A 26,009-nucleotide genomic window follows, 5' to 3' on the forward strand; every position below is an offset into this window, starting at 1 on the left:
TTTATTTTGCCGGCTGCCTGCTCCGCGTTCGCACTCTCGCGTGTTTGTTTTATGAGTTTACAACCTCAGCCTAATTGAGGCGGGGAAATTCGCTTAGGCGGCCATAAAATCGAATTGTTTGCAAACACACAAGCAGAAAGGATTGGCCATAAAGCGGCTACAATGCCGTGCGGTGAATATTTAGGGCAAGAACGCTCTCGTCCTCGAAAGGGTTAAGGATCGTAATCGTAGAATCGCAGGATCGCGGAGGGTTGTGCCGCATTTCCGCGTACTCCTCCGCACGGATTCTTAATGAAAACCAGCGGCACCTTTAATGAATGACTATGGTATGTCATAGGTAGCCAGACATCCGTCACTTGTCCATCTCCATCCGTCAGATACATTCCTACATTAGCCAACTCTCTGGCCTCCCCTCCATTTTCATCTGCCATCGTCTATTTTATTGAGTTCCCTTGGTCTGTTGATTTTTCTCATTTACCCCCGACGGGTTGCCGTGGCAGACCTTAAACTAATGCCCATCGATGCCCGCTAGCTGTTTGTCTTTCGGCCCAACTTTTCGACCCTTCCGTTCCGTTCCCAGCCCCCCGATAAAGTCGGTAGGTCCATTGACACTCGGCGATGACTTGAAACCGACTAAAATGCGAGCCCGAGATGGGATCCACTCTAAAATTCAGTCGGCGACTGCAAGAGGCGCGTGATCTTCAAAAATCACGGAAAAGCTATAAATAGTTGCCGCATTGTTGCTCATAATCTACGAATTCGAAACAACCCAGCAAACTTTCAATGAATCGGTTTATACTGCAGCCTAGCAAACAGTTCTTCGCCTTTTATTATATTCCTTAAAATTATCACTTGAGTTAAGGCTATCATGAATGGTTAATTTAAATATATATTTTTAGATATTTGTTGTCTCTAATAAAACCCACAAATTGTTATCAGAATACAATTTGAGCTGTAAATTTATAGAAAATGATTAAAATAAACAAATGCATGAAAACAAGCTTATAAAAGGAGGAACTTTATTTGATTTAACCGGCACAGTTATCCCTGACTACGATATCCCATATCAAAGAGACACTCAATCCCGCTTCGCTCTAATTTTGATGCCCAATCTCGTTTGCCAAGTGCGGTCACGCACCGCCCCAAAAAGCCAGCAACTCCGCCCCGGGCCAACTTGTATTTTGGCCACATACACAAATTGACGCACAGAGTCAAATGTTTACAACTCGAAATTCAGCTGAAAATTTTACCTAAAAAAAAAAGAGTGTTGGATCGGCAAACCTGTTTCTGACGGCAAACAGACCCCATGGAAAAAATACAAAGTTTTAATTGGTTGCGCAAACAAAACATGAAACGAGCGTCTAAACAAATCAAAGCCAGTCTGCGGTGGACAATGGACAGTGGACGGACATCGACGGAAAGCAAATCCAGACACATTCACACTGAAAGAAGTATTTATCGGTTCAAAATATTCATCTTAGTTGTTGATCTACCAATGGAAACCCTTTTCGATCATGTTACAATAGAAAATCAAGTCGAATTCAATTTAAATTTGGCCGAAAAGAATTTTTGAGTCACCCCCGGTTACTATCTGTAGATCATTTTGAAACTGGTAAAGGCTTTGTGGTTTAAATAATTTACATATTATTTATGTTTCATATATTTTATATTTATATGTATATTTTCATATTTTTTTAATCAAAAAATTGTAACGTTTTTTAGACAGAATATGATTATTTATAGTAAGAGAATACAATGTAAACCAATTTGATAAAGTATTGTTATCACAAGTAAAGCTGGTTCTGTTTTAACCTGCCCTTGTATAGTGGAATAATTTTAAAATTTATACATTAAATGAAAAATTGAAGATTGTTTGGTATTGATAAAAAAACCAACACAATTATACTTGTGAATTCTAAGATTATAGAGATCATAACGAAGACTTTATAAACATCACAGGCTACGATCAAAAGTTAAGATACTTTTTTCTCTGTGCCCTGATTTTGAGCGACTAAAACACGTTTCACTTAATTTTTGGCGCATGCAATGCTGAACGATTATCCACGGGGGCTACAGCAGGGGCCGTGAGATTCCCGCCCAGGACTTGGGCTCCAGTTCTGGGAGGTGCGCTCGCCCCGAACGATCCGACCCACCTGAGAGCCCCGACCAGAGCGAAGCTGCTTACCTGTGGCCGGTTCCCAAGCGATGGCCGCAGACTGACCCACCAAGGGAGCGAGCGAGAGGCGAGATACCGCCGCGGTCTTACCTGTTAGAGGGTGTGGCCTAACCGAGCGCTAACCGATCACAGATCGGGCCAGAACGGGACGGCCATATGGGTGGGAATGGGAACGAGTTGCGCTAGCCGGCCATCACGGGCCAAAACAACAACGATGTCGGCCAAAGACGAGAAATGAGAAATAGAGGCCCCGAAAGCGCGGCTTGTGATGGTTGAAAAAATTAGCACCGACCGTTGATCATTAGCTCGGGAACGGTGGCAACGCAAACACACGATCGGCGGCAGCGCACAACTCGGAACTCGATTCGAATCGAAAATTTTAAAACCTAAAAAATAAAGGCACGCGGTTCGCGGCTGTATCTTCCTCCTTTCATCTGATCCATTTCGAGCATAGTGATTCGCGACGTGACCCCTTATTAAGTGAGCCCAAGTGTTATAAAAGTGCGTGATTTAGCCGTATTCCAAACTAAACTTAAATCAAAAAGAACCCATCGTTACGCTCAGGTTTCCCACTGGATTATATCGAGAACGCCGATTTACGGCGCGGAGAAGTTTTCCAAATTTGTAAGTTTATCTCAACGTTAGTCCTTTGATTAGAAATTCTGAACTTAAAAGTCATAAGAGATCTAAAGAACAAGAAAAATGGGGATACAAAAATTAATTTGTTCGAAAATTTCGGTATTTTCATATCATATATGAAAATCAAAAACTTTAACTAAGAAAATAAAAAGGGGTAGTCTATTGTCGTCTTCTTGATAAAGTATGTAAGATAAATACGATATGAATATTTATCATTTTTTTAAGAAGTATATTGAAATTTTTAAAACGATCATTGATCATTGATGAACACAATACCTTTTAAAAATTCTAAACGTAATATAAGTGGAGGATCCAGAATTTGAATGTGAGGGGATTTAAAATAAAGTATAAACCAAAAATCTTTCTGATTTGAATGACTGATTTTGAGATGGTCGCATTTTTTAATAACTTCCACTACCTAACGTTTGGCTAAAACACAATATTACATTTATTTCGAACGATTTTGTTTACCTTATGGATGACAACAAAAATAAATTATATTTCTTATCCACAAAAAAATCTGGATATTAGCCAATCAACTTTTTTAATACAAACGTTTCTCATTAAAGCACACCGTCGGCAAACTAAATATTAAAGTTTTGGAATATGCCACAAAGTAGTTTCTTAATCTTATCAATTTATGTTCATTCGCATTAAATGCTTTGAGGTAGGATTCTACTTTACAAACACCCAAAATTGTGAAAAAATCAAAAACTGTTTGAATTTTTTCTTATGTTGAGTATCAAATTTTGCGATATCCCAAATCCAAAGTTGCGGAATGACATCGAATTTAACCCACATCGATGCGCAATCCCAGCCATTGACCCCAAAACACAGATGGCGCCCAAAAAGTGCACATCACCATTTATATTCGCTTTCCCGAATGCAGAGTTGCGAGATCATAAAATGTCACTGTTTATTCCCCTGTGTGACATATGACCATAAACGTAATCAAATAGCAAATTGGCAAACCTATTTAAACGAACGTGTGAAAATCAAATGCCGAAACCAAACAAAACCACCAAACAGACACTTTTTGACACTTGGCCAAAAAAAAAAAGTGTTGACGAGCCGCCCGAAATCCAGCGGGCAAGTGACAAAATCCCCCATTAACGATCCTAATAATACCTCTAATGACATAAAACAGCAGCCGAGAAGGGGGCGGGAGAAGCCATCTCTGTGGCCGTGGGCGTGGCAGATGTTCACACGCAAATTAGTGGGGACATAAGAATTTCAACGCAGACTTTAGAGGTGGATTGCCAAAAACACCGACCGATCGATCGAACGAACGGCCAGTCAATTACGACGCATGTGAAAATTATCCTATTAAATGCAAATCAAAGATGCCCATAAACAGACCAGAAGGAAGCCCCCCTCCCCCTCTTCAGCCCCCGCAGATCGTTTAGTACTTGACAAATGCTTACTAATTAATTACAGTTTGTACAAAATTTTAGTACGCCGCTCATAAAGTGCGCCTATCAGTGTGCCGTGGAGTGCAGAAAACAAAAGTGTGACAATCGGGTTGTATATAGTAAACCCACGCCCACAACGCTCCAAATTAAATGGAACAAAATCAAGGTTCTTCCTGTTTCATCAAGGAGCGACCTTTGACATTGTCCTCCGGAAATTCGGAATCGAAATTACCCTACTTCGGTGCTATTTCCGTTCGTTAGGAGGCTCGATTTAAGTGCGCCCCCGCGGAGTCTAAATTTAAATTCGGTTTATTTTCATGCGAAGTGGTGTGTGAAATTTAGCAAATTTGGTTTAATCGCCTCCGCCGGGCTACCAGCAACTTGTCATCGGTGCCACCCGCCAGCATCCTGAGCACCTGAGCAGGTGCGAAATGTAGTCCTTTTCAGCAAAGTGCGAATCGGAGTAGATAAATCGATTTGCGTGGCAAATAAATAAAAATAATATTACACTTGAGCGATTTTTCAAAGGGAGCTAGCGGTCATTGCTTCGTCAGCTCATAAAGCTAATAATAAAGGGAATAAGCAAGGTATTTAATATTAAAGTATGAATGATTTATAGAATTATATTGCAAAATGTGAAGCCTTTGATATCTTAGAAATACTAATTCAATAAGAATTTTCTTTACATACCATTATCAAAGTAGAATTTGATAATTAATTTTATGCACAAATTTCTGATAATCTTATTAAGCGTATAAATGGTGGTGTTAAAATAAATTGACGATTTAATTTATTCACATATTTTATAAGCTTATAAAAAAAACCTTTTTAAAAGCCATTTAAATAGGAGCACACAAAAGAAATATTAAATTTGTGGTGCATCCAATTCAAATTCAACTGCCATAATAAAATACAGCAAATATATTGCTAATTTGAAGTGTCTCTTTGCTTTTTCTGTAGTTTATAAAATGTATACGATATTTTTAAACAGCTGGCTTAAATGCGGACACTACCTCATTCAAAAGTTGTAAGCTGAAAGAAATCAAATGTATCTGAGATTTGCCGAATGGGCTTTCATAGACGACCATTAGTACGTGTACTTTGAGTACGTAAGCGCCATATTACAAAAGGTTCGGTTCGATTTCGAATAGCGCGCATATTTCATACGAAAAAAATAGCTCTCAAAGCGTCTGGGTAAATATCAAAGTCACGAAATGATTCAAAAATCAACAAAGCCAACAACAAAGCGGATGGGGAAAGAGTCCAATGCAAAGCCCAAACCGAAACCCGTCATGGCTGCCATCAAAAGTCAAAGTATATACCATATACTATATACACATGGGCAAACAGTCACACACGCTTCCTCTGATGAGGAGACAACATACAAAAACAGCTTTTCATTAAGCTTAGTGATGGAGACGACGGAGCTGGGATCCCAAAAGTGTGGTGTGGAGTGGCGAGGTGGTGCGGATCGATGTGGAACACAAACACGGCCATGGGATGGGATGAGCCGTGTGGGGAACCATCGGCATCGACATCGACTTCGGCGGCACCCTCATGAAGAGTGAATTTTTATGATGTCGTCTATTGGGCACATGAGAAAAACGCGCCAGAAATCGCGTGAAAATTAGGATAATGCGGTGCGAACACGAGCTGGGAAAACGGAAACCTTTGAAAATCCATAAACAGAGTATAACTTTCCAATAACCGGCTGAAGTGCTTGAACTTTTAAACTCAACTGATTGAAGTCAATTTAAAACTTTTAATTGGGTGTACCATAAGGGTGGTAGATGAAAGGATACACATGGGTCATAGGCCTCAAAGTTCTATTAACTTGCATTAAATATCGCGCATAGTTTTTAAATGTGATTGAGTGTTGACAATAAACAAACACTAGAATTTAATACTTGTTATTAAATTGGTTCGTATGAACATTGAGAAACTGATAGCGATGTTAATATAAGAAAATCCTAAGAGAGTATAAGCACAGATATTATGACCTTTTAAAATAATTTTGTATCCCACATAAAACGTGAAACACATTAAACATATCTAAAGCCCCTCTTTGATTGATTTGCCCATCAAACTTTAGAAGCCTCCAGAGGTACAAACATGTGTATCTGATGATTAATTGTAGAGTTTATCTCACCTAGAACCCGAGAAAAACCTGTTCGCCTGACACCATCAAATTAAATGGTTGACAAATACGAAAGACATCAAACCGCATTCGGGTATTGCCATTTTATGATGGAGGATGGGCAAAGACATTTTCAATAAATCAAATCTGGATGCAAGAAGAAAGAGCAATCAGTCTTAGGTATTTGGGAACGATTCCATAAAATGAATCCTAGACGGCGGCACTTGGCCTCCAATTGGTGGCCCAATAAAAACAAACAAAACAATTAATACATTTTGTTAATTTATGATTACAAAACATTGCGAGAAACACTTTCGGTGGACGGGGCCCCAGAATTTAGACATCACCCGAACCGGCACATCTGAGGGGTTTTTCGAGCATCCGAACCGAACAAATGACCCTGGCCCGACCCCGACGCAAAACAGAGGTGTTTGTTGCCGCGGCCATAAATAAAAAGGGTGCCCGTTGTTTATGGCCAGCCAGCATCTCAGTCGACTCAGCCTCAATCCCAGTACCAGTACCATTCCCATTCCCATTTCCATTCCCAATCCCCGACAGACCCACTCGCAGACAAAATCCCAGGCATGGCTAAAGTGTGCAATATAATTAAAAGCCGACAAGAGAGCTGGACGAGCATTCTTCTAATGCTCCTGGGACAGTGCTGTAAACGCATAAAGCCGACACTTCGTCGGCCAGCCGGGTGATATTGCTTTGATGTAATGCCCAGGCACACTGACCACGGCCACGATTATATTCCAAGTCGTACGGAAAATAATGTTTTCTGGTATTCCGATCGAACGGATGAGTCTGGGAACATAAAATTAATGTAATGCAATCTTTGATCGTGTCATTATGTCTTGTATTTATAGAACCCTCTTTATATTTAAAGGTAGCGTAAAGAACACCAAAGAAATTATCTAAATTTGTATAGCCCAATAAGTTTCAAAGTTAATTGGATTACGCAAATTATGTTTATTTCGCAGCATCAAATATATAAGTAACTGATTAACAGATAGATAGATGAAAATATTTCTATACTTGTATAAGCTAAAGAGTTGGGAATTTAAAAAACAATTAAATAATAGTTTGTCCAATTTAAAAATTAATGTATTAATAAGTAAACAAAAACAGTGTAGTTTATAAAAACTTGATCGTAAAATAGTCGTAAAATGTGTCACATCTAGACAGTTTTCTAACCCACTGGGTAAAAGGCTTATCAGTTTTATAAGGCGTTTAGCCTATGACGAGTTTGTTATGCTCTCTTCTAATCGTTAGATATAGAAATTCTTTTTTTATCGTAGCACATATATTTAAGTTAATACATAAGTTATTTATTCCCAAATGAGATTTGAACTTTTTTTTAAAAACATCTTAAAATGGATACTTTAGTTTCGAACTTAAAAATTGATTAAATATTCTATCTGTGCCTTGCAGCTGACATGACCACATCGCACATCTTGTCCGCCGTGGATCCAACAACCGGACTCAGTGGCAATGTGTCGGGTGGAGGAGGAGGCGGTGGTGGAGGAACTGGTGGCAGTGGTTCCCCACAGCATGTGACCCACAATGGACACGGGCATGGTCACGTTGGATTGGGGGGCGTGGTGGCGGTGACCGCAGGCGGTTCCAGCGCATCCGGAAATGGCGGACATCGCGTGGTCGGCGGAGCTGGCAGTCCCAATGAACTGGACCGCAATCTTCGCATTTCTCTGGACGATCGGGAACTTTGGCTGCGATTCCAGAATCTTACAAACGAGATGATCGTCACCAAGAACGGCAGGTGAGTGATTCAAATTTTCTGGGGGATGGGGACACTGGGGATGTTCGAAATTCGAATGTGTTAAATGGCGATGGCGGCGCATTTTGTTTTCCTATGCAAATTGGCAATGAGGTTTTGCGCTTTTGTTTTTGCTGCATCGGTTTTCCATGGTTTTCATCTCGCTGCTCGCCGTTTGGAAGTCATAATGAAGCGTTAACGTTTCTCCAGTTCAGTTTGAAAACGATACACTCAAATAAAAGTCGTAGTATTATAAATTTTACAAGATATTATGCCCTTTTAAGGATGCGGTCTCAATAATACATTATCAGAAATGGCGAAATTATTCAATTTGAATTTAATTAAAGAACAAATATATTCTTAAGGTTTTAGGTTCCTTTAAAAGTAAGACTACTTTAAAATCCATAACCAAAGAATTCGTATTCCTCTTATAAAACTACTGTGTTAAAATATCATTAAAAGGTCTTAAAACAGACGCACTTAAATAAAAACCAGTAAAATTTAGGATTATCTTTAATAAAATGTTAAAGAAAAACTCTGATTCCAGTAAGAACATTTTGAGATTGTAATATCAAGTGATTATAAACCCCTTTATAAATGAATAACATAATAACAAGGTATGGTCTTGCTCTTTTATATGCATTTTTTCGAGTGTATGTATATACGTCTATACCTGTGTTTATTTACATGCCAACATTTGTTGAAATAACTAAAAATATTTACCAATTTACGGGCATATGTACGGGGAGTCTGTGTGTGTGTGCGAAACGCGCGTTTAGAACTTGGAACCGGGCCGAGAGTCGGGTCTGCTGGCCTGGTCAGGTGCTAATTAGCGTGGCCCGGCAACAGCCGCCATCTTGTACTAATTGTTGTGGAACAGAGCCCGCATGAGCGTTCCAATATTTGCCCACAACGCAATCCGTACCCTCCTCTCCTTACCGATTCCATCTCGAGATTTGGGTTCCGACTTAGGATGGGGGTTTTAGGGGTTCAGGGACTTAGGTCTGGGCCAAAGGCAAAGGTAAACGCTTTGTGGCAGTTGACCATTTGCGCTCACTGTTTGCCCACTATTACGAATGCATGGCGACTGTTATATAACTGTTATAATTGCTAATTGCGATCTCCGTTGTCACAAACAGGCGCATGTTCCCCGTGGTGAAGATCAGTGCCTCGGGTCTGGATCCCGCCGCCATGTACACCGTCCTCCTGGAGTTCGTTCAGATCGACTCACATCGCTGGAAGTACGTCAACGGTGAATGGGTAAGTCTACCGACTGATCTGAATCATTAATACTCTAGATTAAACACCAAGTTCCACTCCCTCTATTAAAAACATCTTAGAATTTAACGAAATTTAAAATTTAAATAGACTTAAACTACTGTAGTATATTTCTATCAATAAGTTCTATAATTTACGTATACTTTATATTATATCTATCCCATTTTTCAGGTTCCTGGTGGCAAAGCGGAGGTTCCCCCTTCAAACCCCATCTACGTACACCCCGAATCTCCCAACTTTGGGGCCCATTGGATGAAGGAACCTATTTCGTTTGCCAAAGTTAAACTGACCAACAAGACCAATGGCAATGGACAGGTGGGCAATTCATATAGAACCTCAACTTATACAACTGAGATAACATCTATTAATTTCTCTTCTAGATAATGCTAAACTCTTTACACAAGTATGAACCACGTGTGCATCTGGTTCGTGTGGGTTCCGAGCAGCGTCACGTGGTCACCTATCCCTTCCCAGAGACCCAGTTCATCGCGGTGACCGCCTATCAGAACGAAGAGGTCACCTCACTGAAGATCAAGTACAATCCCTTCGCCAAGGCCTTTCTCGATGCCAAAGAGCGACCGGATACGCTGTATCCCCATGACACCCACTACGGCTGGCTGATCCCACCGCCCACACATTATACAACTGCAGCTGCCGCCGTGGCTGCTCCCCCACTTTCCATCGCCCAGGGTCATGGTTTGGTGGCCTCCTGTCCCAGCGTTTCCTCGGCCGCATCAGTGGGTCCTTCCTCGGGCGCCAGTTGCGATCGTTATGGAAGATCCCTACCCGGACGCAGTGTGGCACCCACTCGCACTACGCCATACAGTCGACCCAGGGTCGTTTCCGGTTCCGGTTCCAATGGCAGTGCTGGAAATGCCTCATCTACGTCGCCCCAGCCACCGTCGGCTCCTCAAACGCCCACCAGCCTGCACTCCTCGTCCACGGGATCCGTGAGCACCAGTGTGAGCAGCTCCAGCGCCGGCGGACTGGGTTCCACCTCAAGTGCCGGCTGCTTCAGCAGTTCCTACGCCCAATCAGGGTTTATGCCGGTCGAGGCCAGTCCCACGGCATCCGTGTTTTCGTACCCCAGCAGCTGGCAGAGCAATGGCAATTACTGGAACGCCACCAGCGTTCCAGGACCCATGCCCATGAACGTGTGTAGTGGCCGCAACATCTGTGAGTACTCCATTGGAGGTTAAAGAGATGTTCTAGCTTGTATCCTTGCTCTGTACCCTAAGGGTACCATACCTTAGCTTTCAAACTACGTGACCTTTTAACTTGAATAACAGAAATATAATGACAAAGTTCCTAGTGTACTTTTGAGGAACGGTGCTCTTTAATGTTTTAAAGTTCTGACGAGAAATATCCCCTTGAAGAGTCGTCTGTACAAATTTAATGATTTATTTATTATGGCTTTTTACTACCTACAAGGTCATGAAGTTTTAGGTTGCCTACTTTAACAATATAAAATAGATTTTAAATTTAGTAGTTCACTCATTTTCATATCTTGGTTAGTAAACTTTTAATACTGATGTAATAAATTCAGAGATCTTTAAATGGTTAATAACCAACGACATCGGCAGAAGTGACCCCTGATTGACCACTTTCCCTGTCCACTTGCAGCCTCCCACAACTCGCCGTCGCCCACGAACGGATCCCCGAGCTACACGACCTCCTCGCCCAGCTACACCATCCACCACCTGACGCCGCACAGTCACCAGTACAACATGACCCAGCCGGACATCTATGGCACCGGCGTGGGCGTTGGAGGCGGGGCCGGGGCATCGGGATCCCCGCAAGCAACGTACGGAGCAGCTGCCCACCAGGTGTACCATCCCACACCCACCTCGCCCACCCACCAGCTGTACACGAATGCAGTGCTCAATGCGCCCTCGGCGCTGAGTTATCCCGCCAGTGGGTGGCACAATGGATCTGGGGCGGAGTACGGACTGTACCAGAATGCCGCCGCCGCGTACTACCAGCCGGAGTACATTCCTCTTGAGATCGGGTAGGTTGAATCGGTGGGGAACTGTGCGCTCTTACCGCTAACGTAGCTATCAATGATTCCCCGCCACCCGCCTTGCAGCTATGCCACCCATCCGCTGGAGCCCGTGGAGGTGTCGAAGACGCTGGACGATCCCCAGGCGGCCATGTACAAGCCGAGCGACGAGCAGGGCTCGGTCATCACGCTGGAGTGCGCCAGTTCCGCCCTGAAGAGCTCCCACGACATCAAGATAGAGTCCTCATCCCTGGAGCACTCGGTGGAGCGGGGCGCCGTTTCCGTTTCCGGCGGATCTGCGGTCGTCTCGGTGCCCACCGCCGTGGTCAATGGAGCCCCTTCCGTCAGCGCCGACACCTGGACGCCCCTCACTCCGCCCCAGAGCACGCTGCAGTGAACGGATTCCGCGGATGAAGACGAGTCCCCAGCCTTTAGACGCATGACCCCAAGGATGTTCGATCGAATTAGATGTAACGCCCTACGTTAGTAACGCTATTAGTAAAGCACCCCAACCGCAATCGCACCTATTGTAGACTTATCTATTATATATATGCTGTAAAACACTCTCCTATAAAGTCGTAATCAAAGTACACAACGGGTTGGAGTTTGATTTTTGAATAGTACTGGGTTGTGTTTTTCAACTAAGAACATTTATGAATACATTGAAATATATAGAATTACATTTTCTAATTTTATATTCAATTTCTAAAACCCATGAATGGACATTTTAAGCCAAATACCCAGAGAGAATTAATTCGTCTTATCAACAAATACGTATTTTGGGAGACAGCATAGTAGCATAAAATATTTACCAGAGTCTAATCTGGATGTTTTAGAATAGAGTGCAATATTTACTGCTAAAATATTTGCTCGCTCTAGACTCCTGCCAGGATTTGAACAGTTTGCCAGTCAGTTTGTTCCTGGGTGTTGCACAATAAAAGTCACACGGCCCTGGGGCCACAGAGTGCAGCATTGCAACGTCGTAGTAAAACAAAAGATAAAGTCTTGAGTTTGCGTGGGGTCAGCCGAAGGGACTCGAGCAGTATTTGAAATGGCAGCTATTAAACCTAAAATCGTCTCAACAATTACGAACAATAACGATGTGGGAAGGCGTGAGAGCGACCCAGAGCCCAGCTTAATCCCGACTCATTGTTGGATTCAAAGGGGTATTCAATTTAGTTTGAAAGTTTGCCCCATCCTGCGGGCCACTCGCAGCTAGACAATGGAGCACTTGGCCAAGTCAGTGCCCCCAGGCCGATCTCCAGGCGGCAATCTGGCAGGAGCAATCCAGCCGTGAACCTGGAGTGCCCACAAAGGGCCTCGCCTCCATGATAATGAGTTTGGGTATTACGCGTGTGTTCTGGAATGGCCAATGCACAGTGCATTAGAAACTGGAGGACCAAGCACACTGAATGTGCCGCCATTCACCTGAATTGCCGGACACCCGCACTGCAGAAATAGTTGGTGCAATTAAAATTACACGGCACAATCATTTGTGGAAGAGTGCCCACGGCAGGGGAATAGGAGAGGTTTCGAATTGAAAGGACTACGGTGAAAAAATCATTTCTTCTGTTTTTAATTAGCATACGAGGAAGAGGCCATTCTCACATAATAGCTATCGATTTTATTTAATGACTTCAAGCTATAAGATTAAATGGTACTATAAGCTACTTTTAAGATTTGCATACTATTCCAAACAGAAATAGACTGCCTCTAAAAATTATTCTGAGATGCCTGGCTTAATAATAATAATAATAATATAAATTAAGTGTTCTTAAAATAAAATTCCAGATTACTTTCATCTCTATTTTAAGATCTTTTCATCTCGAAAATCAACTCAAGAGTACATTTATCTTGATATCAAGAACGTTTACTCTCGAATAAGTAAAAAAAGAGATATACTTTAATAAGGAGCATTAAACCTTTGTTTTTTATTTTGCTCTCCATTATTCTAGTTCAAGAGTCAGGTCCCAATCGACTTCACTTCTTTTGTTTTTAGAAGCAACGTAAGCTCACCTGATAGTCCATTGAGTTGCCGTAGCCCATGTGATTGCAGGAGCAGGAGCAGTGCTTGATATGCTGCTCCAGTTCGTCATCGATGACAGTGGCACCGTGGCCTGTGAGATGTCCGATTCCCTCGTGATGGAAGTGGACGTGCTCCAGATCCCAGTGATCCCGGTGCCGGAAACGCGAATCGTTGGCCTGCTGTTCCACCAACTCCAGCTGATTTGCAGCCTGATGTGGATGTGGATGGGTCTGCGGCTGATGTTGCTGCTGTGATTCCCCGGGCCAGTCCAAGGAGGAGGACTTGAACATCCGCCTGCCACCTGGGACACCCATCGTTGTGGATTTTATTTCCCTGGCTGGACTGCTCTGGGGACTCAAAGCACTAGCTTTACCGTTATCGCTCTCTTGCGCTGTTAAACTGCCGACGCGCAAGAGAGCGTCGCGCTCAAAGCTTTTGGCCGACTGGTGGAATGCTTCGTACGCAACAGTTTCGTCCTCCTCAACATCGCTGGCATTCTGGTAGCGTCTCACTTGCAGGGCGACACCAGTTGCTCCGGTCACGTTTCCGCTTCCGCTTCCATTCCCGCTCACATTCCCGTTACTGATTGCCGCCGCCGTTGGCGTGACTGTGACCGCCGAACTGGCCGCACTAAGCATTAGTCGCAGTATTTCGTTGGTGTCCTTTGAGGGCAGCGGTACACTGCAGGAGCCCGTTTCCGCCTCCGAGAATTCTTGAGGTTCCGAGTTCACTTCATCCGACCCATTGGACTCCTCCACATCGATCTGTTGGCTTTGGCGTGCACGTTGTCCCACTATCGAGGCAGCCGTGGAATTAGCTCCGTACTTCCAGTATGTTTTTCCGGTGCCAGCGATCCTCTGCATGTGATTTCCGGCCGCCTGACGTTTCCGCTCATGCAACTGCTGGAGATTTTTGAATGCCTTTCGCACCGGTTGCGTGTGATGCAGTGTGGCACATCTTCGCATGGGCGGGGGCGTGTATACCGGGGACACACTGTAGCTGTGCGAGTGACGACCGGGCGACAGTGAACCACTGGATTTGGCGCCCACCAAGCGGGCCTTCAGCTTGCGGCCGAAGCCAAGGGCACTTCCGTTTCCGCCTGCCGTACCGCTTCCGGTTCGGGAGGTCAGCGAGTGAGCGGACAGGGAAAGGGCACGACTGAATCGCAGGGCCGCCGATCTCTGCTGCTTGACGGCCATCAGCTGGCACTCGTCAATCGTTGGCAGCTTTAGGAGATGGGGATGCAACTGGGCGTAGGTGAGCGATGGCTTCGCACTGGCCGCATCGGAAGTGGGATTGGGCAGCGGATCGAAGAGGTTCTTCTGGCTGAGGGCCAGGAACTCGCGCTGCTCCTCTTCCTCGAGCGCCTTCAGCGCTTTCAGGTCCCACTCCCCGGAAGACATGATTGTGGGAATTATTTAATCACTCGTTTGGTGGGATAATACCTAATGGGTATCTCAATTACAATCACTTTTTTTAGTTGGGTAGTGGCATAGGTAGCACACACATCATCACTCATTCTTTAGGTCTTGTTTCTTTTAGTATTTGAGGAACGGTACCATTTTTTCACGACTAAAACGACGACTAAGTAAATAAATAAAAGATGTAGGGTAAAAAAATAATATTTTTTTAAAGATTGTTAATGAATAATTTTAAATAAACCAACAAACAAAATGGGCTATAAGCATGAAATACCTATTCTCTCCTTGTTAAACTAACAACGGTAACGATATCAACGCGTTAAATAAAGAAAAGAAATTATAACACGCATAAATCCCGCCAATATTCCGTCACATTTTCCGATAGACCGTACCGTTACCGTTACACGATTCGATTACCGTTGCCATGCGGCGCTGATAGCACACTGGCCTCTATATGGCTGCGGTACCGTTACTTTATAACGGCACTGCTAACAGCAACAGCAACAGTTTCCGCATCGAGTGGATCCACTGTGGATCGTAAGTGACCTGGCCCAACAAAGAACTAAGGCAGTGGGTCGCCATGTTAACGCCATGTAAGGCATTGTAAATGTAAAGCAAATGTAATTTAACTTGAATGTTATCATCATCATTTTATCATTTTTTCTGTGAGTATTGATAAACCAAAAAGTAATTAAAAAATTAGACTATACCATATATGCGATTGAATTTGCATATTCACATTCCCCAGAATTTTATAACTCTAAATAAACTGGGTTTCGTTTTTATTTTTGCTTTCAAGATACCTTTGTAATCAAAGTTACGAATGCCACTAACAGAAAAGCCAACGTCCATTGTTTTTATGATGGGGTTTTCCCGACTTGGAGCCAAAGGTGGCCCCCAGGTGAGACCGCAGGTGACAGGGCGGCAATGAAATATGCAAGTGCATTCATTTGGCATCCAAAGCAATTTCGCAGTCAGCAGGACGACGCATACCCATTTTTGTTAACCTCAACTCAAAACACTCACCGCCCCTCAAGCGAGCACTGGAAAAAAAGGGTGGTCACAAAAATACTCTTGTTCTTACTCATCAATTCAAAATCTTACAAATTTAATTTAAAGATTTAGGCGTTGGACAATGGATTTAAAATATCCTTAAAAATAACTCATAACACACTCATGACATTTTTTCATGTTTCTTGCCTTCCAATTTTGTAACTTTTAAAATAATTTTTAAAATTATGGAGACCAAAAACAAAAGATTAAAATAAACTTCTGATCAAAGGCAACAGTACGTATGAGTGATACACTTTAAAGCCAGAAGTAAGATCTTAAAGTGCCACCATTTTTATAGTAATTATGGTTTTGGGTAATAACATATGATTTGATATTTACTAGTTTCTTTATAAGTATTGTTTACAATAAGAAGAGCTTTGTTTTTTTTTTTGGAGTGTGGTCATTTCTTGCATCTTGACAGCGTCACCAGTTAACGTTACAATGCATGGCCACATTTTTGCACACCTGTACTTGCGTACATATGTAAGTACTTGCACATACATCCTCTGGCACATACATCCTCTGGAGTGCTCATCCTTCATCCTGATGTACGGCCATCAAACATCGGACGGAATGAGTGCCGGGAAATGGCGGGGAAGCATGTGTTTGCACCGTTGCACTCCCAGAACTGTGTTAATGAAATTCAAGCCGGGTCTAAAATTTGCATTAGCACATCCTACACCCAAATGCAAATCATATTCCAGATATGGGGCCACACATAATTAATATGATGATCGATGGAATATTCTTTAAAAATAATCAACATATGTAAATATACAAAACAAAGTATAGAAAAAATGGCGGAAATAAGCAAAACTAAATTTAATACTGATACCCTTGAAATGTTTATTAACTCCAAATAAAAGTTTCTAAACATTTTTAAAAGTTCTTTACTTTGGAGCTTAAATTTTGAAATGCCACCCAAAATTTGGCCTTCAAGGGGTACAACAATGTCGGAGTTAAGCCATAATTTTTCAGGAACATGTTGGCCAGCCACGCCCATGTCCTCGACTCCATTTCCCTGTCACAGAGAAGGCCAGAAGTCAAGATCGAAAACAAGCGAAAGTTGCAACAAGCCGTCATGTTCGGGGTCTGCGTTTAATTTCTTTCATGGGGACTCTGGAGTAAGTGAGCCGAAATCGAACAGACCTCTGCTTCTTGGTCTTTTGGCCAGATGGCAAACTTTGGCTGGATGGTGGCGAACATCTGCGGCACATGTTGTGCCACACAACAAAAATCGGGACCACCAAGCAGCCAAACTTTATTCAATAGAAATTCAGTTTCATTTTCAGAAAACTTCATACTTCTGTTTTTTGTGTTCCCCCTTCCCCATAAGATACTTTTTTATCGAGTTACGATGTATGGAAGGGATTTGGCTTCCAAGTCTTCACTTTACCCTTCTCAACGTTCAACGTTTGAATTTAAAAACTCTGCACAACAAACAAACAACAAAAGTTGGATAAAAATAAAATAGAAATATCTTATATTCAATGTATAAACTTAGTAGGAGTCTCAATATCCATCGTTAAGTAAAATTCAGATGCGAAAATGTTTATCGGTGATGGGTCCTATTTCCAGATGAAAAGGGAAGAAACACTAGTAGTTACAGTGAAACACCCACCAATTATTTCCCTGGGCTGGGAACAAAATGGGACCCGGGGTTCCAGGAGCTTTCAACCACAGCCAAAATACTTGGCAGCAATTGGCGATTCGATGCGAGGCGAGCCCAAAATTCATTAAACATTTTCAAACTGCATATTTGTCATGGGCCCCAAATGCGGGGCATTCCGACCCGCGGATGCAGTTGTCCCAGTGGTTATCTCGATGTTTGGGTCGTGGTGGCCACGCCACTCGAAGCAGCTGGGCCCGTGGCACAGAGTGCTCCCAATGTATCCTGATTTATTGCCTGGATGCCATGCTGACATTTGGTTCCCGGCCAACACCTTCCGACGCATTCGATGGTATTCACGTGCCAGCGGAGCACCAAAGTCACCGTAAATGGGTGTGTACATTTCTCAATTTTTTTAATTTTGCATGTTAAAGCACTTAATTCCTTGAAATATTATTCTTCCTAAAAATAAAATTATTTATAAAGGAATAAGCCCCAGTTATAAAGGAATAAAACCCACTCATACCTTATTTTTATATTCTAAAAGAAAAACGTTGTTCACTTACCTGATATATGCTATTAGTTCTCTGGCCTAATATGCCGTCGATTATTGATTAATTTTAGGATTGCTTTTATATTAAAAGTCCATTACATTGGTGAAAATATATTTTATTTATATTTGCTTTCAAAAAAGGTGGGACCACTTTTCGATGTCTGAAGTACACACAATGACCTGATTTAAAATTACATACAAATATACAAAAAAATTTCAGCCGTTACTTGGTATCTCCTATATACCGCCTTGATCTCCGGCTTCTCATCCTTGTCGGATGTAGACCCCACTTCGGGAGCTGCATTTCCGGGCTTCTCGTTTTTTTTAAATGTGTAATTAGTCGTCTACTCAAAAATTGATAGGGACAAAAGCAACAATTTCATTTCACGACGTCACGTAGAACATATGTAAATCTATATTTGCCAGTATAAAAGCTTTTACAGCCTTTACAGAAACAGTTTTAATCGTACATTCACAACAAATATTAACTTGACCTCCAGAATTTTTAAAAATGAAAATTTAAAACTATTTGTTTATAAAAAAAGAGTTTTTAATTTGTTTCACGTCAACTGCATAGGCTTGACTTGCCCATTATTGATTTTGTTATCCAGTAAGTTCTTGAATTTCAAACCTGATTTAAGAATTAGCATTAGATTGCTGGAATTTTTACAATTAGATGTATTTTATCAAGAAATTATTTTGTTTCGTGAAAATGTTCCATTCTTTTGTTCCAATTTAGTTCCGAATGATGGTATTCCTAATGGAACTAGTTCCTTTCAGCTTGACAAACGTCAAAATTCTAACGTGAGTTGGCACATTTTTGAAAAGCCATTCGGGTGTAGAGTAAAACAATTTGAATTCGATGATGACTGCTCCAGCTCCACAAGCAAAACCACAAATGGACGACGAACGGGTGAAGGCGCTGACCAGTTACCGCACCAAGCTCCTGGAGCACCGCGAGATCGAGTCGCGTTTGAAGGCTTTGCGGGATAAGCACAAGGTCCTGAATGCCCAGTACGAGAAGTCCGAGGAGGACCTAAAGGCCCTGCAGAGTGTGGGTCAGATGCTCGGGGAGGTCCTTAAGCAGCTGACCCCGGACAACTTCATCGTGAAGGCCTCGAATGGACCGCGCTACGTGGTCGGATGTCGCCGGCAGATAAACAAGACAAAACTGAAGGCCGGAACTCGCGTCGCTCTCGATGTGACCACCCTGACCATCATGCGCTATCTGCCACGAGAAGTGGATCCGCTGGTCTACAACATGACCCACGAGGACCCGGGCAACGTGAACTACGCCGAGATCGGAGGTCTTGGTGAGCAGATCCGCGAGCTTCGCGAGGTCATTGAACTGCCGCTGCTTAATCCGGAGCTGTTCCTCCGCGTTGGCATCAATCCGCCCAAGGGATGCCTGCTCTTCGGGCCACCTGGCACCGGGAAGACCCTCCTGGCCCGCGCCATCGCCTCCCAGATGGACGCCAACTTCCTTAAGGTGAGTTTTCATATCCATAATATTTAGCTATACATTTTTGGATATTTAAAATATTAAGATGTTTATGGGTCATTAAAAACATACATACGTATTCAAAACTTTACATAAAGTTTTGAGTTGATTTTTCAATTTTTCAAAACCATAAACCAGGCATAAGGGGATTTAAATTAAGTGTTCATTCAACTAAATCTTAAAATATTTATATATATTTTAAAAATTTATTAGTAAAATTCATGACTATTCTGTGCAGTCCATTTTACCATCTTGATTGTCTTGTTGAACGTGATCGTTATTTCAAACCACTGATTTAAATATATTTCTGACAATCTCACCGGAAGGTGGTTTCCTCGGCCATTGTGGACAAGTACATTGGCGAAAGTGCCCGCCTTATCCGCGAGATGTTTGCCTATGCACGTGACCACCAGCCGTGCATTATATTTATGGACGAGATCGACGCCATCGGAGGTCGCCGCTTCTCGGAGGGAACTTCCGCCGATCGCGAGATCCAGCGCACGCTCATGGAGCTGCTCAACCAGATGGACGGCTTCGACGCTCTCGGCCAGGTGAAAATGATCATGGCCACCAATCGGCCGGATACCCTGGATCCTGCCCTGCTGCGTCCCGGGCGTCTCGATCGAAAGCTGGAGATTCCACTGCCCAACGAAGTGGCCCGCATGGACATCCTGAAGATACACGCCGGACCGCTGTCCAAACAGGGGGAAATCGATTACGAGGCGGTGGTTAAGCTCTCAGATATGTTTAATGGTGCCGATCTGCGGAACATTTGCACCGAGGCCGGGCTTTTTGCCCTGCGCTGCGATCGGGAGTATGTCATCCAGGAGGATTTTATGAAGGCTGTGCGCAAAATCGCTGACAACAAAAAGCTTGAGTCGCGGTTGGACTACAAGCCCATCTAAGATCAAATTGAATAGCTACAGTCATCCCAAAGTGTTTATAAAAATACGTCATACGATTATTTATGAACATTGTTCCTTAATATGTACTTCAAGCTATCATAAAAACCAGAATGAATAAAAATGATCACGCAAACTATACAATTTCAGTCAAAACCATGTCTTAAGGAAAAAAAAATTGGTTACGATCGCACAGTACACAAGAGCTTTGGTATCAACTTTTCTGACGATAATGGTTTATACAATACACTAAATAAATACACTTTCTAAATGTTTCTCAAGTTTCGTTGATTCGATAAATTGGTGGTGATTTGATTTCATTTAACTTGGGTAATTGAATCCCGATTTAGAGTGTCAAATTTGTAGCCCACTTTCATGTCTGATTATTTCCTAATTCCAATGGCCTTCAGAATGGGACCCTAAGCCTGAACTTCTAGATTCCATACCTTGAGTTATTGTGGTCTGATCTCGACGTGGGGTAACTCTATGAACTTGTGGTTGAGTTCTCTTATATTCTACATAAAAATATTTCTTATAAGCAACGGTCAAATTTTTAACCCATTTTCATGTTTGATATTTCGTTATTCCCTATGTCTTTCAAAATGGGAACCCAAAACGGGCTCTTCTATATTCCATAAATTGAGTTATCAGATCCCGATTTAGACGTGTGATATCTCTATGAATTTGTAGTTGAATTCTCTAATATTCTACATAAAAATATTACTTTTAAACGATGGTCCAAATTTTAACCCATACTCATGTTCGATATTTTCGTAATTCCCAAATGGTTTCAGAACGGGACCCCAAAACTGCATTTCTAGATTGCATAACATGAGTTATTGTAGTCCGATTTTGACGTTTAATACCTCAATGAGCTTGTGCTTGAATTCTCTAACATTCTACATCAAAATCTTTATTTTGAATTTTGGAATTTCCAAAGGCTGCACTTCTAGACTCCATAACTTGAGTATTTGGATCCCGATTAGGACGTGGGATACCTCTATGAATTTGTGGTTGAATTCTCTAATATTCTACACTTAAATATTTCTTATAAGCGATAGTCAAATTTTTAACCCATTTTCATGTTCGATACTTTCATGATTCAATATGGCTTTCAGAATAGGACACGAAAACTTCACTTCTAGATTCCATAACTAGAGTTATTATAGTCCGATTTAGACGTGGGATACCTCTATGAGTTTGTGGTTGAATGCTCTAATATTTTACATTTAAATATTACTTTTAAACGAGTGTCCTATTTTTAAGCCATTTTCACGTTCAATGTTTTCATATTTCCAATGGCTTTCAGAATGGGACTCCGAAACTGATTTTCTAGGTTATTGTTATTATATTAAATTATTTTTTTGGTAAACGGATTTTTCGGAATAAGGATACAAAATATGGAAATTAAAAAACTTAAAATTTACCGAACGCCGAATTGAAACCCTGATTTTAAATTGCAACTTTTTACATTTTTTTTAAAAGCTTGAATTGTCTGGGCCACTAGGCGGAACAAGCTCCATAAGTTATCTGAGTTGCGGTGCAACTCTGGGTGGCAGCATTGAAGTATTCACTTCCGCAGCTCATAGGAGTAGTCTCCCTGCCGTCGACGCATTCGATGTAGTTGTGGCAGCCCTCATCCTCGGCCACTACGTAGCCATCCTGGCGGCCATCGCACCGATCGTAGTTACACTTCTGGCTCTCGCGAGGCATGCACCCCTGCCGGTCCTGGTTGAAGAAGGTGTTCTCGTCGCAATGCAGATAAATGGGATCCGGATCCGGGACTCCAGAGCCAAGGTCACGGCAATAGTAGTAGCCGCGGCAGGTGGCCTGATCCGCGACGAACTTGTTACGCATGGCCAGTTTCTTGGTGCCACAAACGTCCTCTGGAAGAGGATGGTTATCGCAGACAATATCCTTCTTTGGGCCACATTCACCCGTGGCCACATTGAAATATGTGCCAGTTTCGCAGGTGTAACTCTTTATTTTGTAGCTTTCGCAGGTGTTGTACATGTTGCAATTGTTCTCGTCGCGGAAGCGAACACCTTTGGGCACAATATTGCACAATTCGTATGAGGCGGCACAAACCGTATTCTCTGGATAAACGCACTGCCCGTTGACTTGATCGAAGTACATTTTGTGGGGGCAGATTCCATTCTGTTTTAACACACCTGAATCACAGTAGTACCAATTGGAGCAGTTTAAGGTATCTCCGATATAACCCGACAATCCCTTGCAAGAAGGTGACGAACAGTAGGAGTCGCCTAAACTTTTGTAGCATTTGTTTTCGGATAGACTGAAATACGGCGTATCGCCCGAGCAGCTTCCGCTATCCGAAACCTCAGAGTTTTGGCACTCAATCCACTCGTTGCAAGCTCCAGGTTTTCGGAGCTTGGTTCCATCCTTAAAAAGTTTGCAGATGTCGTCAGTGTCGCTTAAGAGCCGCGTCTGGGTGCTTAGATGAACCATCACGACCAGCAGCAAGGCCTGCAGGACCAAGGAACTTAAAAGTCCTGGAACATTACACAGATATTAGTATTCACTTCCATCACTCCGAATAGAAAGCCACCACCTCGCATTTTGAAACAAGTACACCGTCACTTTGACTTTAATAGGTTCAACTAGCATTTTGCAATTGCCAGCTGGGCCTTTTATAGCGACAAATGCCAGATTTTTGTAATCGGATGACATTTATTTACTACACCCAAAAAAGATAAGATTTGGTTCGTGTCATAAACAGAGATCAGTGGTTTTTCAATTAAATTTGGTGGTGACTGTATAGCATACACGGGCAGAAATAAGTTTTTAACTGATTTAAGTAACCATTTTGAAGTCATTGACCAAAGAATCTCACTTAACTAAGGTGTTGAGTGTGTTTAAATGTAGGTACCCTTTTGCTTCAATATTTTTGATTATATTTCTGTAAAGCACAGACCTATAATTAATTGTTAACATATCCAATAAATTGGTTGTTTTCTTAATTTATCTCTTATTTTGAAAAATTATAAAAAGTTTTTTTGGCACATACTTTTATAAGAGAATGTGTATATTTTTGGCCTAAAGAGATAAGCGCGCTAAGCAACATAAATTGTTAATTGAAGCTTTCCTCAAAAAAATGGAGGTTTAAGAGTAATCGTTATACTGCTTTAATAAAAAAGTAAGATTACGTTTTATCTTAGTTAAGTGACACCATAATAAAATAGCTGTTAAATGGAAAACGCTAATCAATAAGAGCCAATCGATAGTCAATTTTCCAATTCAAGGTTGGAGATATATTTTGACTTGTTACGTTAAAAACAGTTGTAAATTACTTATAAGTATCCATTCAGATAAGAATACCTACTATTAATTTAAAATCACCCCAATACGCAATTATGTATGGAGTAAGCAAACTAATATTACTTTTTAATGAACAACGATAAATCTTTCTCTTTTTTTTGCAAAGCATTCAGTAATCCGATCTATTTATAAAAACTGGAAATTATAGTGTTCGACGAGAGAAGCCAAAAATGTTTCCACTGATAGTAAATACTTTTAGATGCCTTTTTCACAATCAATAAAAACTTAATGTCAACTATGAAGTCTTGCGACAGTTTTCGTCTCGGCTGCGATAAGAAATCTATTTCCATTGATGACAAAGCAATTGTTTACTTGTTCTGATCGTCGATCGAAGACCCGGTCAGAGACACGCCTGCACTTTATTGGCTTCCTTCAGCAACGCGGTTGCAACTTGGCACTCATTACTTGTTAATTTATATCTACTCTTTGCTTTATATTAATTTGTTGAACGTTCTTATTTTAGTTCGCTAAAGGCACCGTAAAAAATCACTTCAATCGACACACTCTGCTGATTGTTTCTTATCAAAAGCACTGATTTCGAATGGTGCTAGAGTTGAAATGAGTGGGTTTCCTTGATATCTATGCACCAATCGATCTCAGTTCTTCGATTCGAAGGGTAATAATGCTCCTGACTGCGATCCTGCACCCTTTGGGCTGAAGATCCCGACTGAAAGGCGTATTAACGATCGGCAGCGCGACGAGTGTCGCTGATGACTGTGTGCAATACAGGCGCGACCTCTGTTTAAATCTGAGAAACCTGTTACACCTGAGAAGATTTTTATAATAGAGGCTGTATGGGTGCGATGGCAGATCCACTCATATTTCCGCTGGCCCGTCTTTTGTTGCCCCTTAAGGCCTCAGACACAGCAGGGGCACAGGGCACTCGTCTCCAGGGCGATGCGTGAAGTGTAATGGACACCCGAAGAGTCTAAGCCTTTCCAACTCAAGTGCCCAGGGCCTAGCACAACTTTTGCTCTCCTTTCTTCCATTTAGATCTCCCCAAGTTTGGTAATTTAATTCAAGCGTACTTGGCTAGCATTTGAATAATTAGAATTGCATTGTCTTGAGTTTCATCCCAACTCGAGAGTGGGGAGTCGAGAGTCGCGGAGCAGGAAGCCTCTCACCGCAGTCTTCAGCTATATGTTTCTGGTTCTTCTAAGCCCATAACAGTACTTGTCATGAACCGATTGCATTTCTGTGACAAATAGACTTCACTGCCCCCCGCGGTTGGTATGCTCGAGTGGCCCAAGTGAAAAGACAGGGAAAAGTAATTATCGTCATTAAAATTCGCATCCGAGCTAAAGACGCATCTCCGATTGAAATGACAAGTTCTATTCTATTTCCGTTCTGAATGGGTTGTCTTATCGGCACATTTGAATCGGCGAGATTGCATGCAATTCCAGGAATTTAAGAAGTGTATGCCATAGCGGCTATAAAAAGGTTATCTATAATTACTACCCGTTTGATTAGGAACTGTAAACTTTAGAATGGAATTTATGACACGATATACGGGACACATTTTATTTATTTAAAAATACATTTTTTTATAGTACTAGAATTTAGATTTTTTTAAAAATATTATGAAATCTTTCAGTCCCCAAATCGATATGTCATCCAAAAAACATTAGCTCTATACAGTAAGAAAACCTAGTTCATTATTAGTATTATATTATTATTTAATTAATTTAAAATATCTACTTAAAACTTCTATAATTATACAAATAATATAAATTAAATTTTATATAGGAATATAAAATAATGTTTAAAGAACCAAGTATCCCAAAGTCGAGGTGGGTGATTTGCCCCTTTATCGACAGTATCTGGCACTTCATTTTGAGCGACAATAAACGTCATTTAATTTGAAGTGTCAATAAAGCGATCCTAATGATTAGGCATAGGTTTTTGCTTATCGAGAAGCGTGCGGAAAAACATAAATTAGGCAGACGCCACGGCGGGACCCATTTAACAGTGGAGAACCCGCAGACCTATGCCAAAAAATCTGGGTACCCTCTGTACGGAGGGGGCGTGGTGCATGTCGTGATAAGAATCCCCGAATCCCGGTCCCGAGTTCGAGACACGCACACCTAATTACACCTGCGATAGCAAGGGGCACGAACAAATCAGTTGCTGAACTAATCGAGAGGTAGATATGGTGATTGGTATTATCAAAAGATTGACTACCGATTC

The 26,009-nt window shown here is 41.9% G+C and overlaps 4 protein-coding genes across 6 annotated transcripts in view; 2 read left to right on the forward strand and 2 right to left on the reverse strand.

Annotated features, from left to right (window-relative positions):
• LOC108014645 (uncharacterized) overlaps window positions 1-15,315 on the reverse strand; it is a 101,994-nt gene extending 86,679 nt beyond the window's left edge. For both annotated transcript variants that reach the window (XR_011604061.1, XM_036815262.3), the window contains exons 1-2: window positions 15,140-15,315; window positions 13,435-15,028 (exon numbers count right to left, since the gene is read on the reverse strand). Coding sequence is in view for 1 of the 2 variants with exons in the window: in XM_036815262.3 (XP_036671157.3) it covers window positions 13,435-14,847 (1,413 nt within the window). In the remaining variant the exon portion in view is untranslated. The remainder of the gene's footprint in view (window positions 1-13,434; window positions 15,029-15,139) is intronic.
• byn (T-domain transcriptional activator brachyenteron) lies at window positions 2,448-12,013 on the forward strand. Of its 2 annotated transcripts, XM_065864631.2 has the most exons (8): window positions 2,448-2,677; window positions 2,741-2,800; window positions 7,799-8,144; window positions 9,281-9,401; window positions 9,591-9,734; window positions 9,800-10,595; window positions 11,043-11,427; window positions 11,506-12,013. In XM_065864631.2, exons 3-8 carry the CDS (start codon window positions 7,804-7,806, stop codon window positions 11,813-11,815), a joined length of 2,097 nt encoding a protein of 698 aa, XP_065720703.2. In that variant the 5' UTR covers window positions 2,448-2,677; window positions 2,741-2,800; window positions 7,799-7,803; the 3' UTR covers window positions 11,816-12,013. The 2 variants fall into 2 exon arrangements, with proteins under 2 accessions (XP_065720703.2, XP_036671161.3); XM_036815266.3 differs by having other exon boundaries at window positions 2,448-2,800; window positions 11,474-11,616.
• A 3,461-nt stretch (window positions 15,316-18,776) lies between the features above and the next one.
• On the forward strand, window positions 18,777-20,985 carry Rpt4R (Regulatory particle triple-A ATPase 4-related). The gene is made up of 2 exons (XM_017080860.4): window positions 18,777-19,569; window positions 19,908-20,985. Exons 1-2 carry the CDS (start codon window positions 18,943-18,945, stop codon window positions 20,484-20,486), a joined length of 1,206 nt encoding a protein of 401 aa, XP_016936349.2. The 5' UTR covers window positions 18,777-18,942; the 3' UTR covers window positions 20,487-20,985.
• An 823-nt stretch (window positions 20,986-21,808) lies between these two features.
• Window positions 21,809-23,205, reverse strand: LOC118877419 (peritrophin-48). Its single transcript, XM_036816162.3, has 2 exons — window positions 23,056-23,205; window positions 21,809-22,996 (listed from the first exon to the last, which is right to left on the reverse strand). Exons 1-2 carry the CDS (start codon window positions 23,060-23,062, stop codon window positions 21,987-21,989), a joined length of 1,017 nt encoding a protein of 338 aa, XP_036672057.3. The 5' UTR covers window positions 23,063-23,205; the 3' UTR covers window positions 21,809-21,986.
• Window positions 23,206-26,009: the final 2,804 nt, after the last annotated feature.

Source organism: Drosophila suzukii, chromosome 3 (genome assembly GCF_043229965.1).
Source record: "Drosophila suzukii chromosome 3, CBGP_Dsuzu_IsoJpt1.0, whole genome shotgun sequence".
Classification (NCBI taxonomy): domain Eukaryota; kingdom Metazoa; phylum Arthropoda; class Insecta; order Diptera; family Drosophilidae; genus Drosophila; species Drosophila suzukii.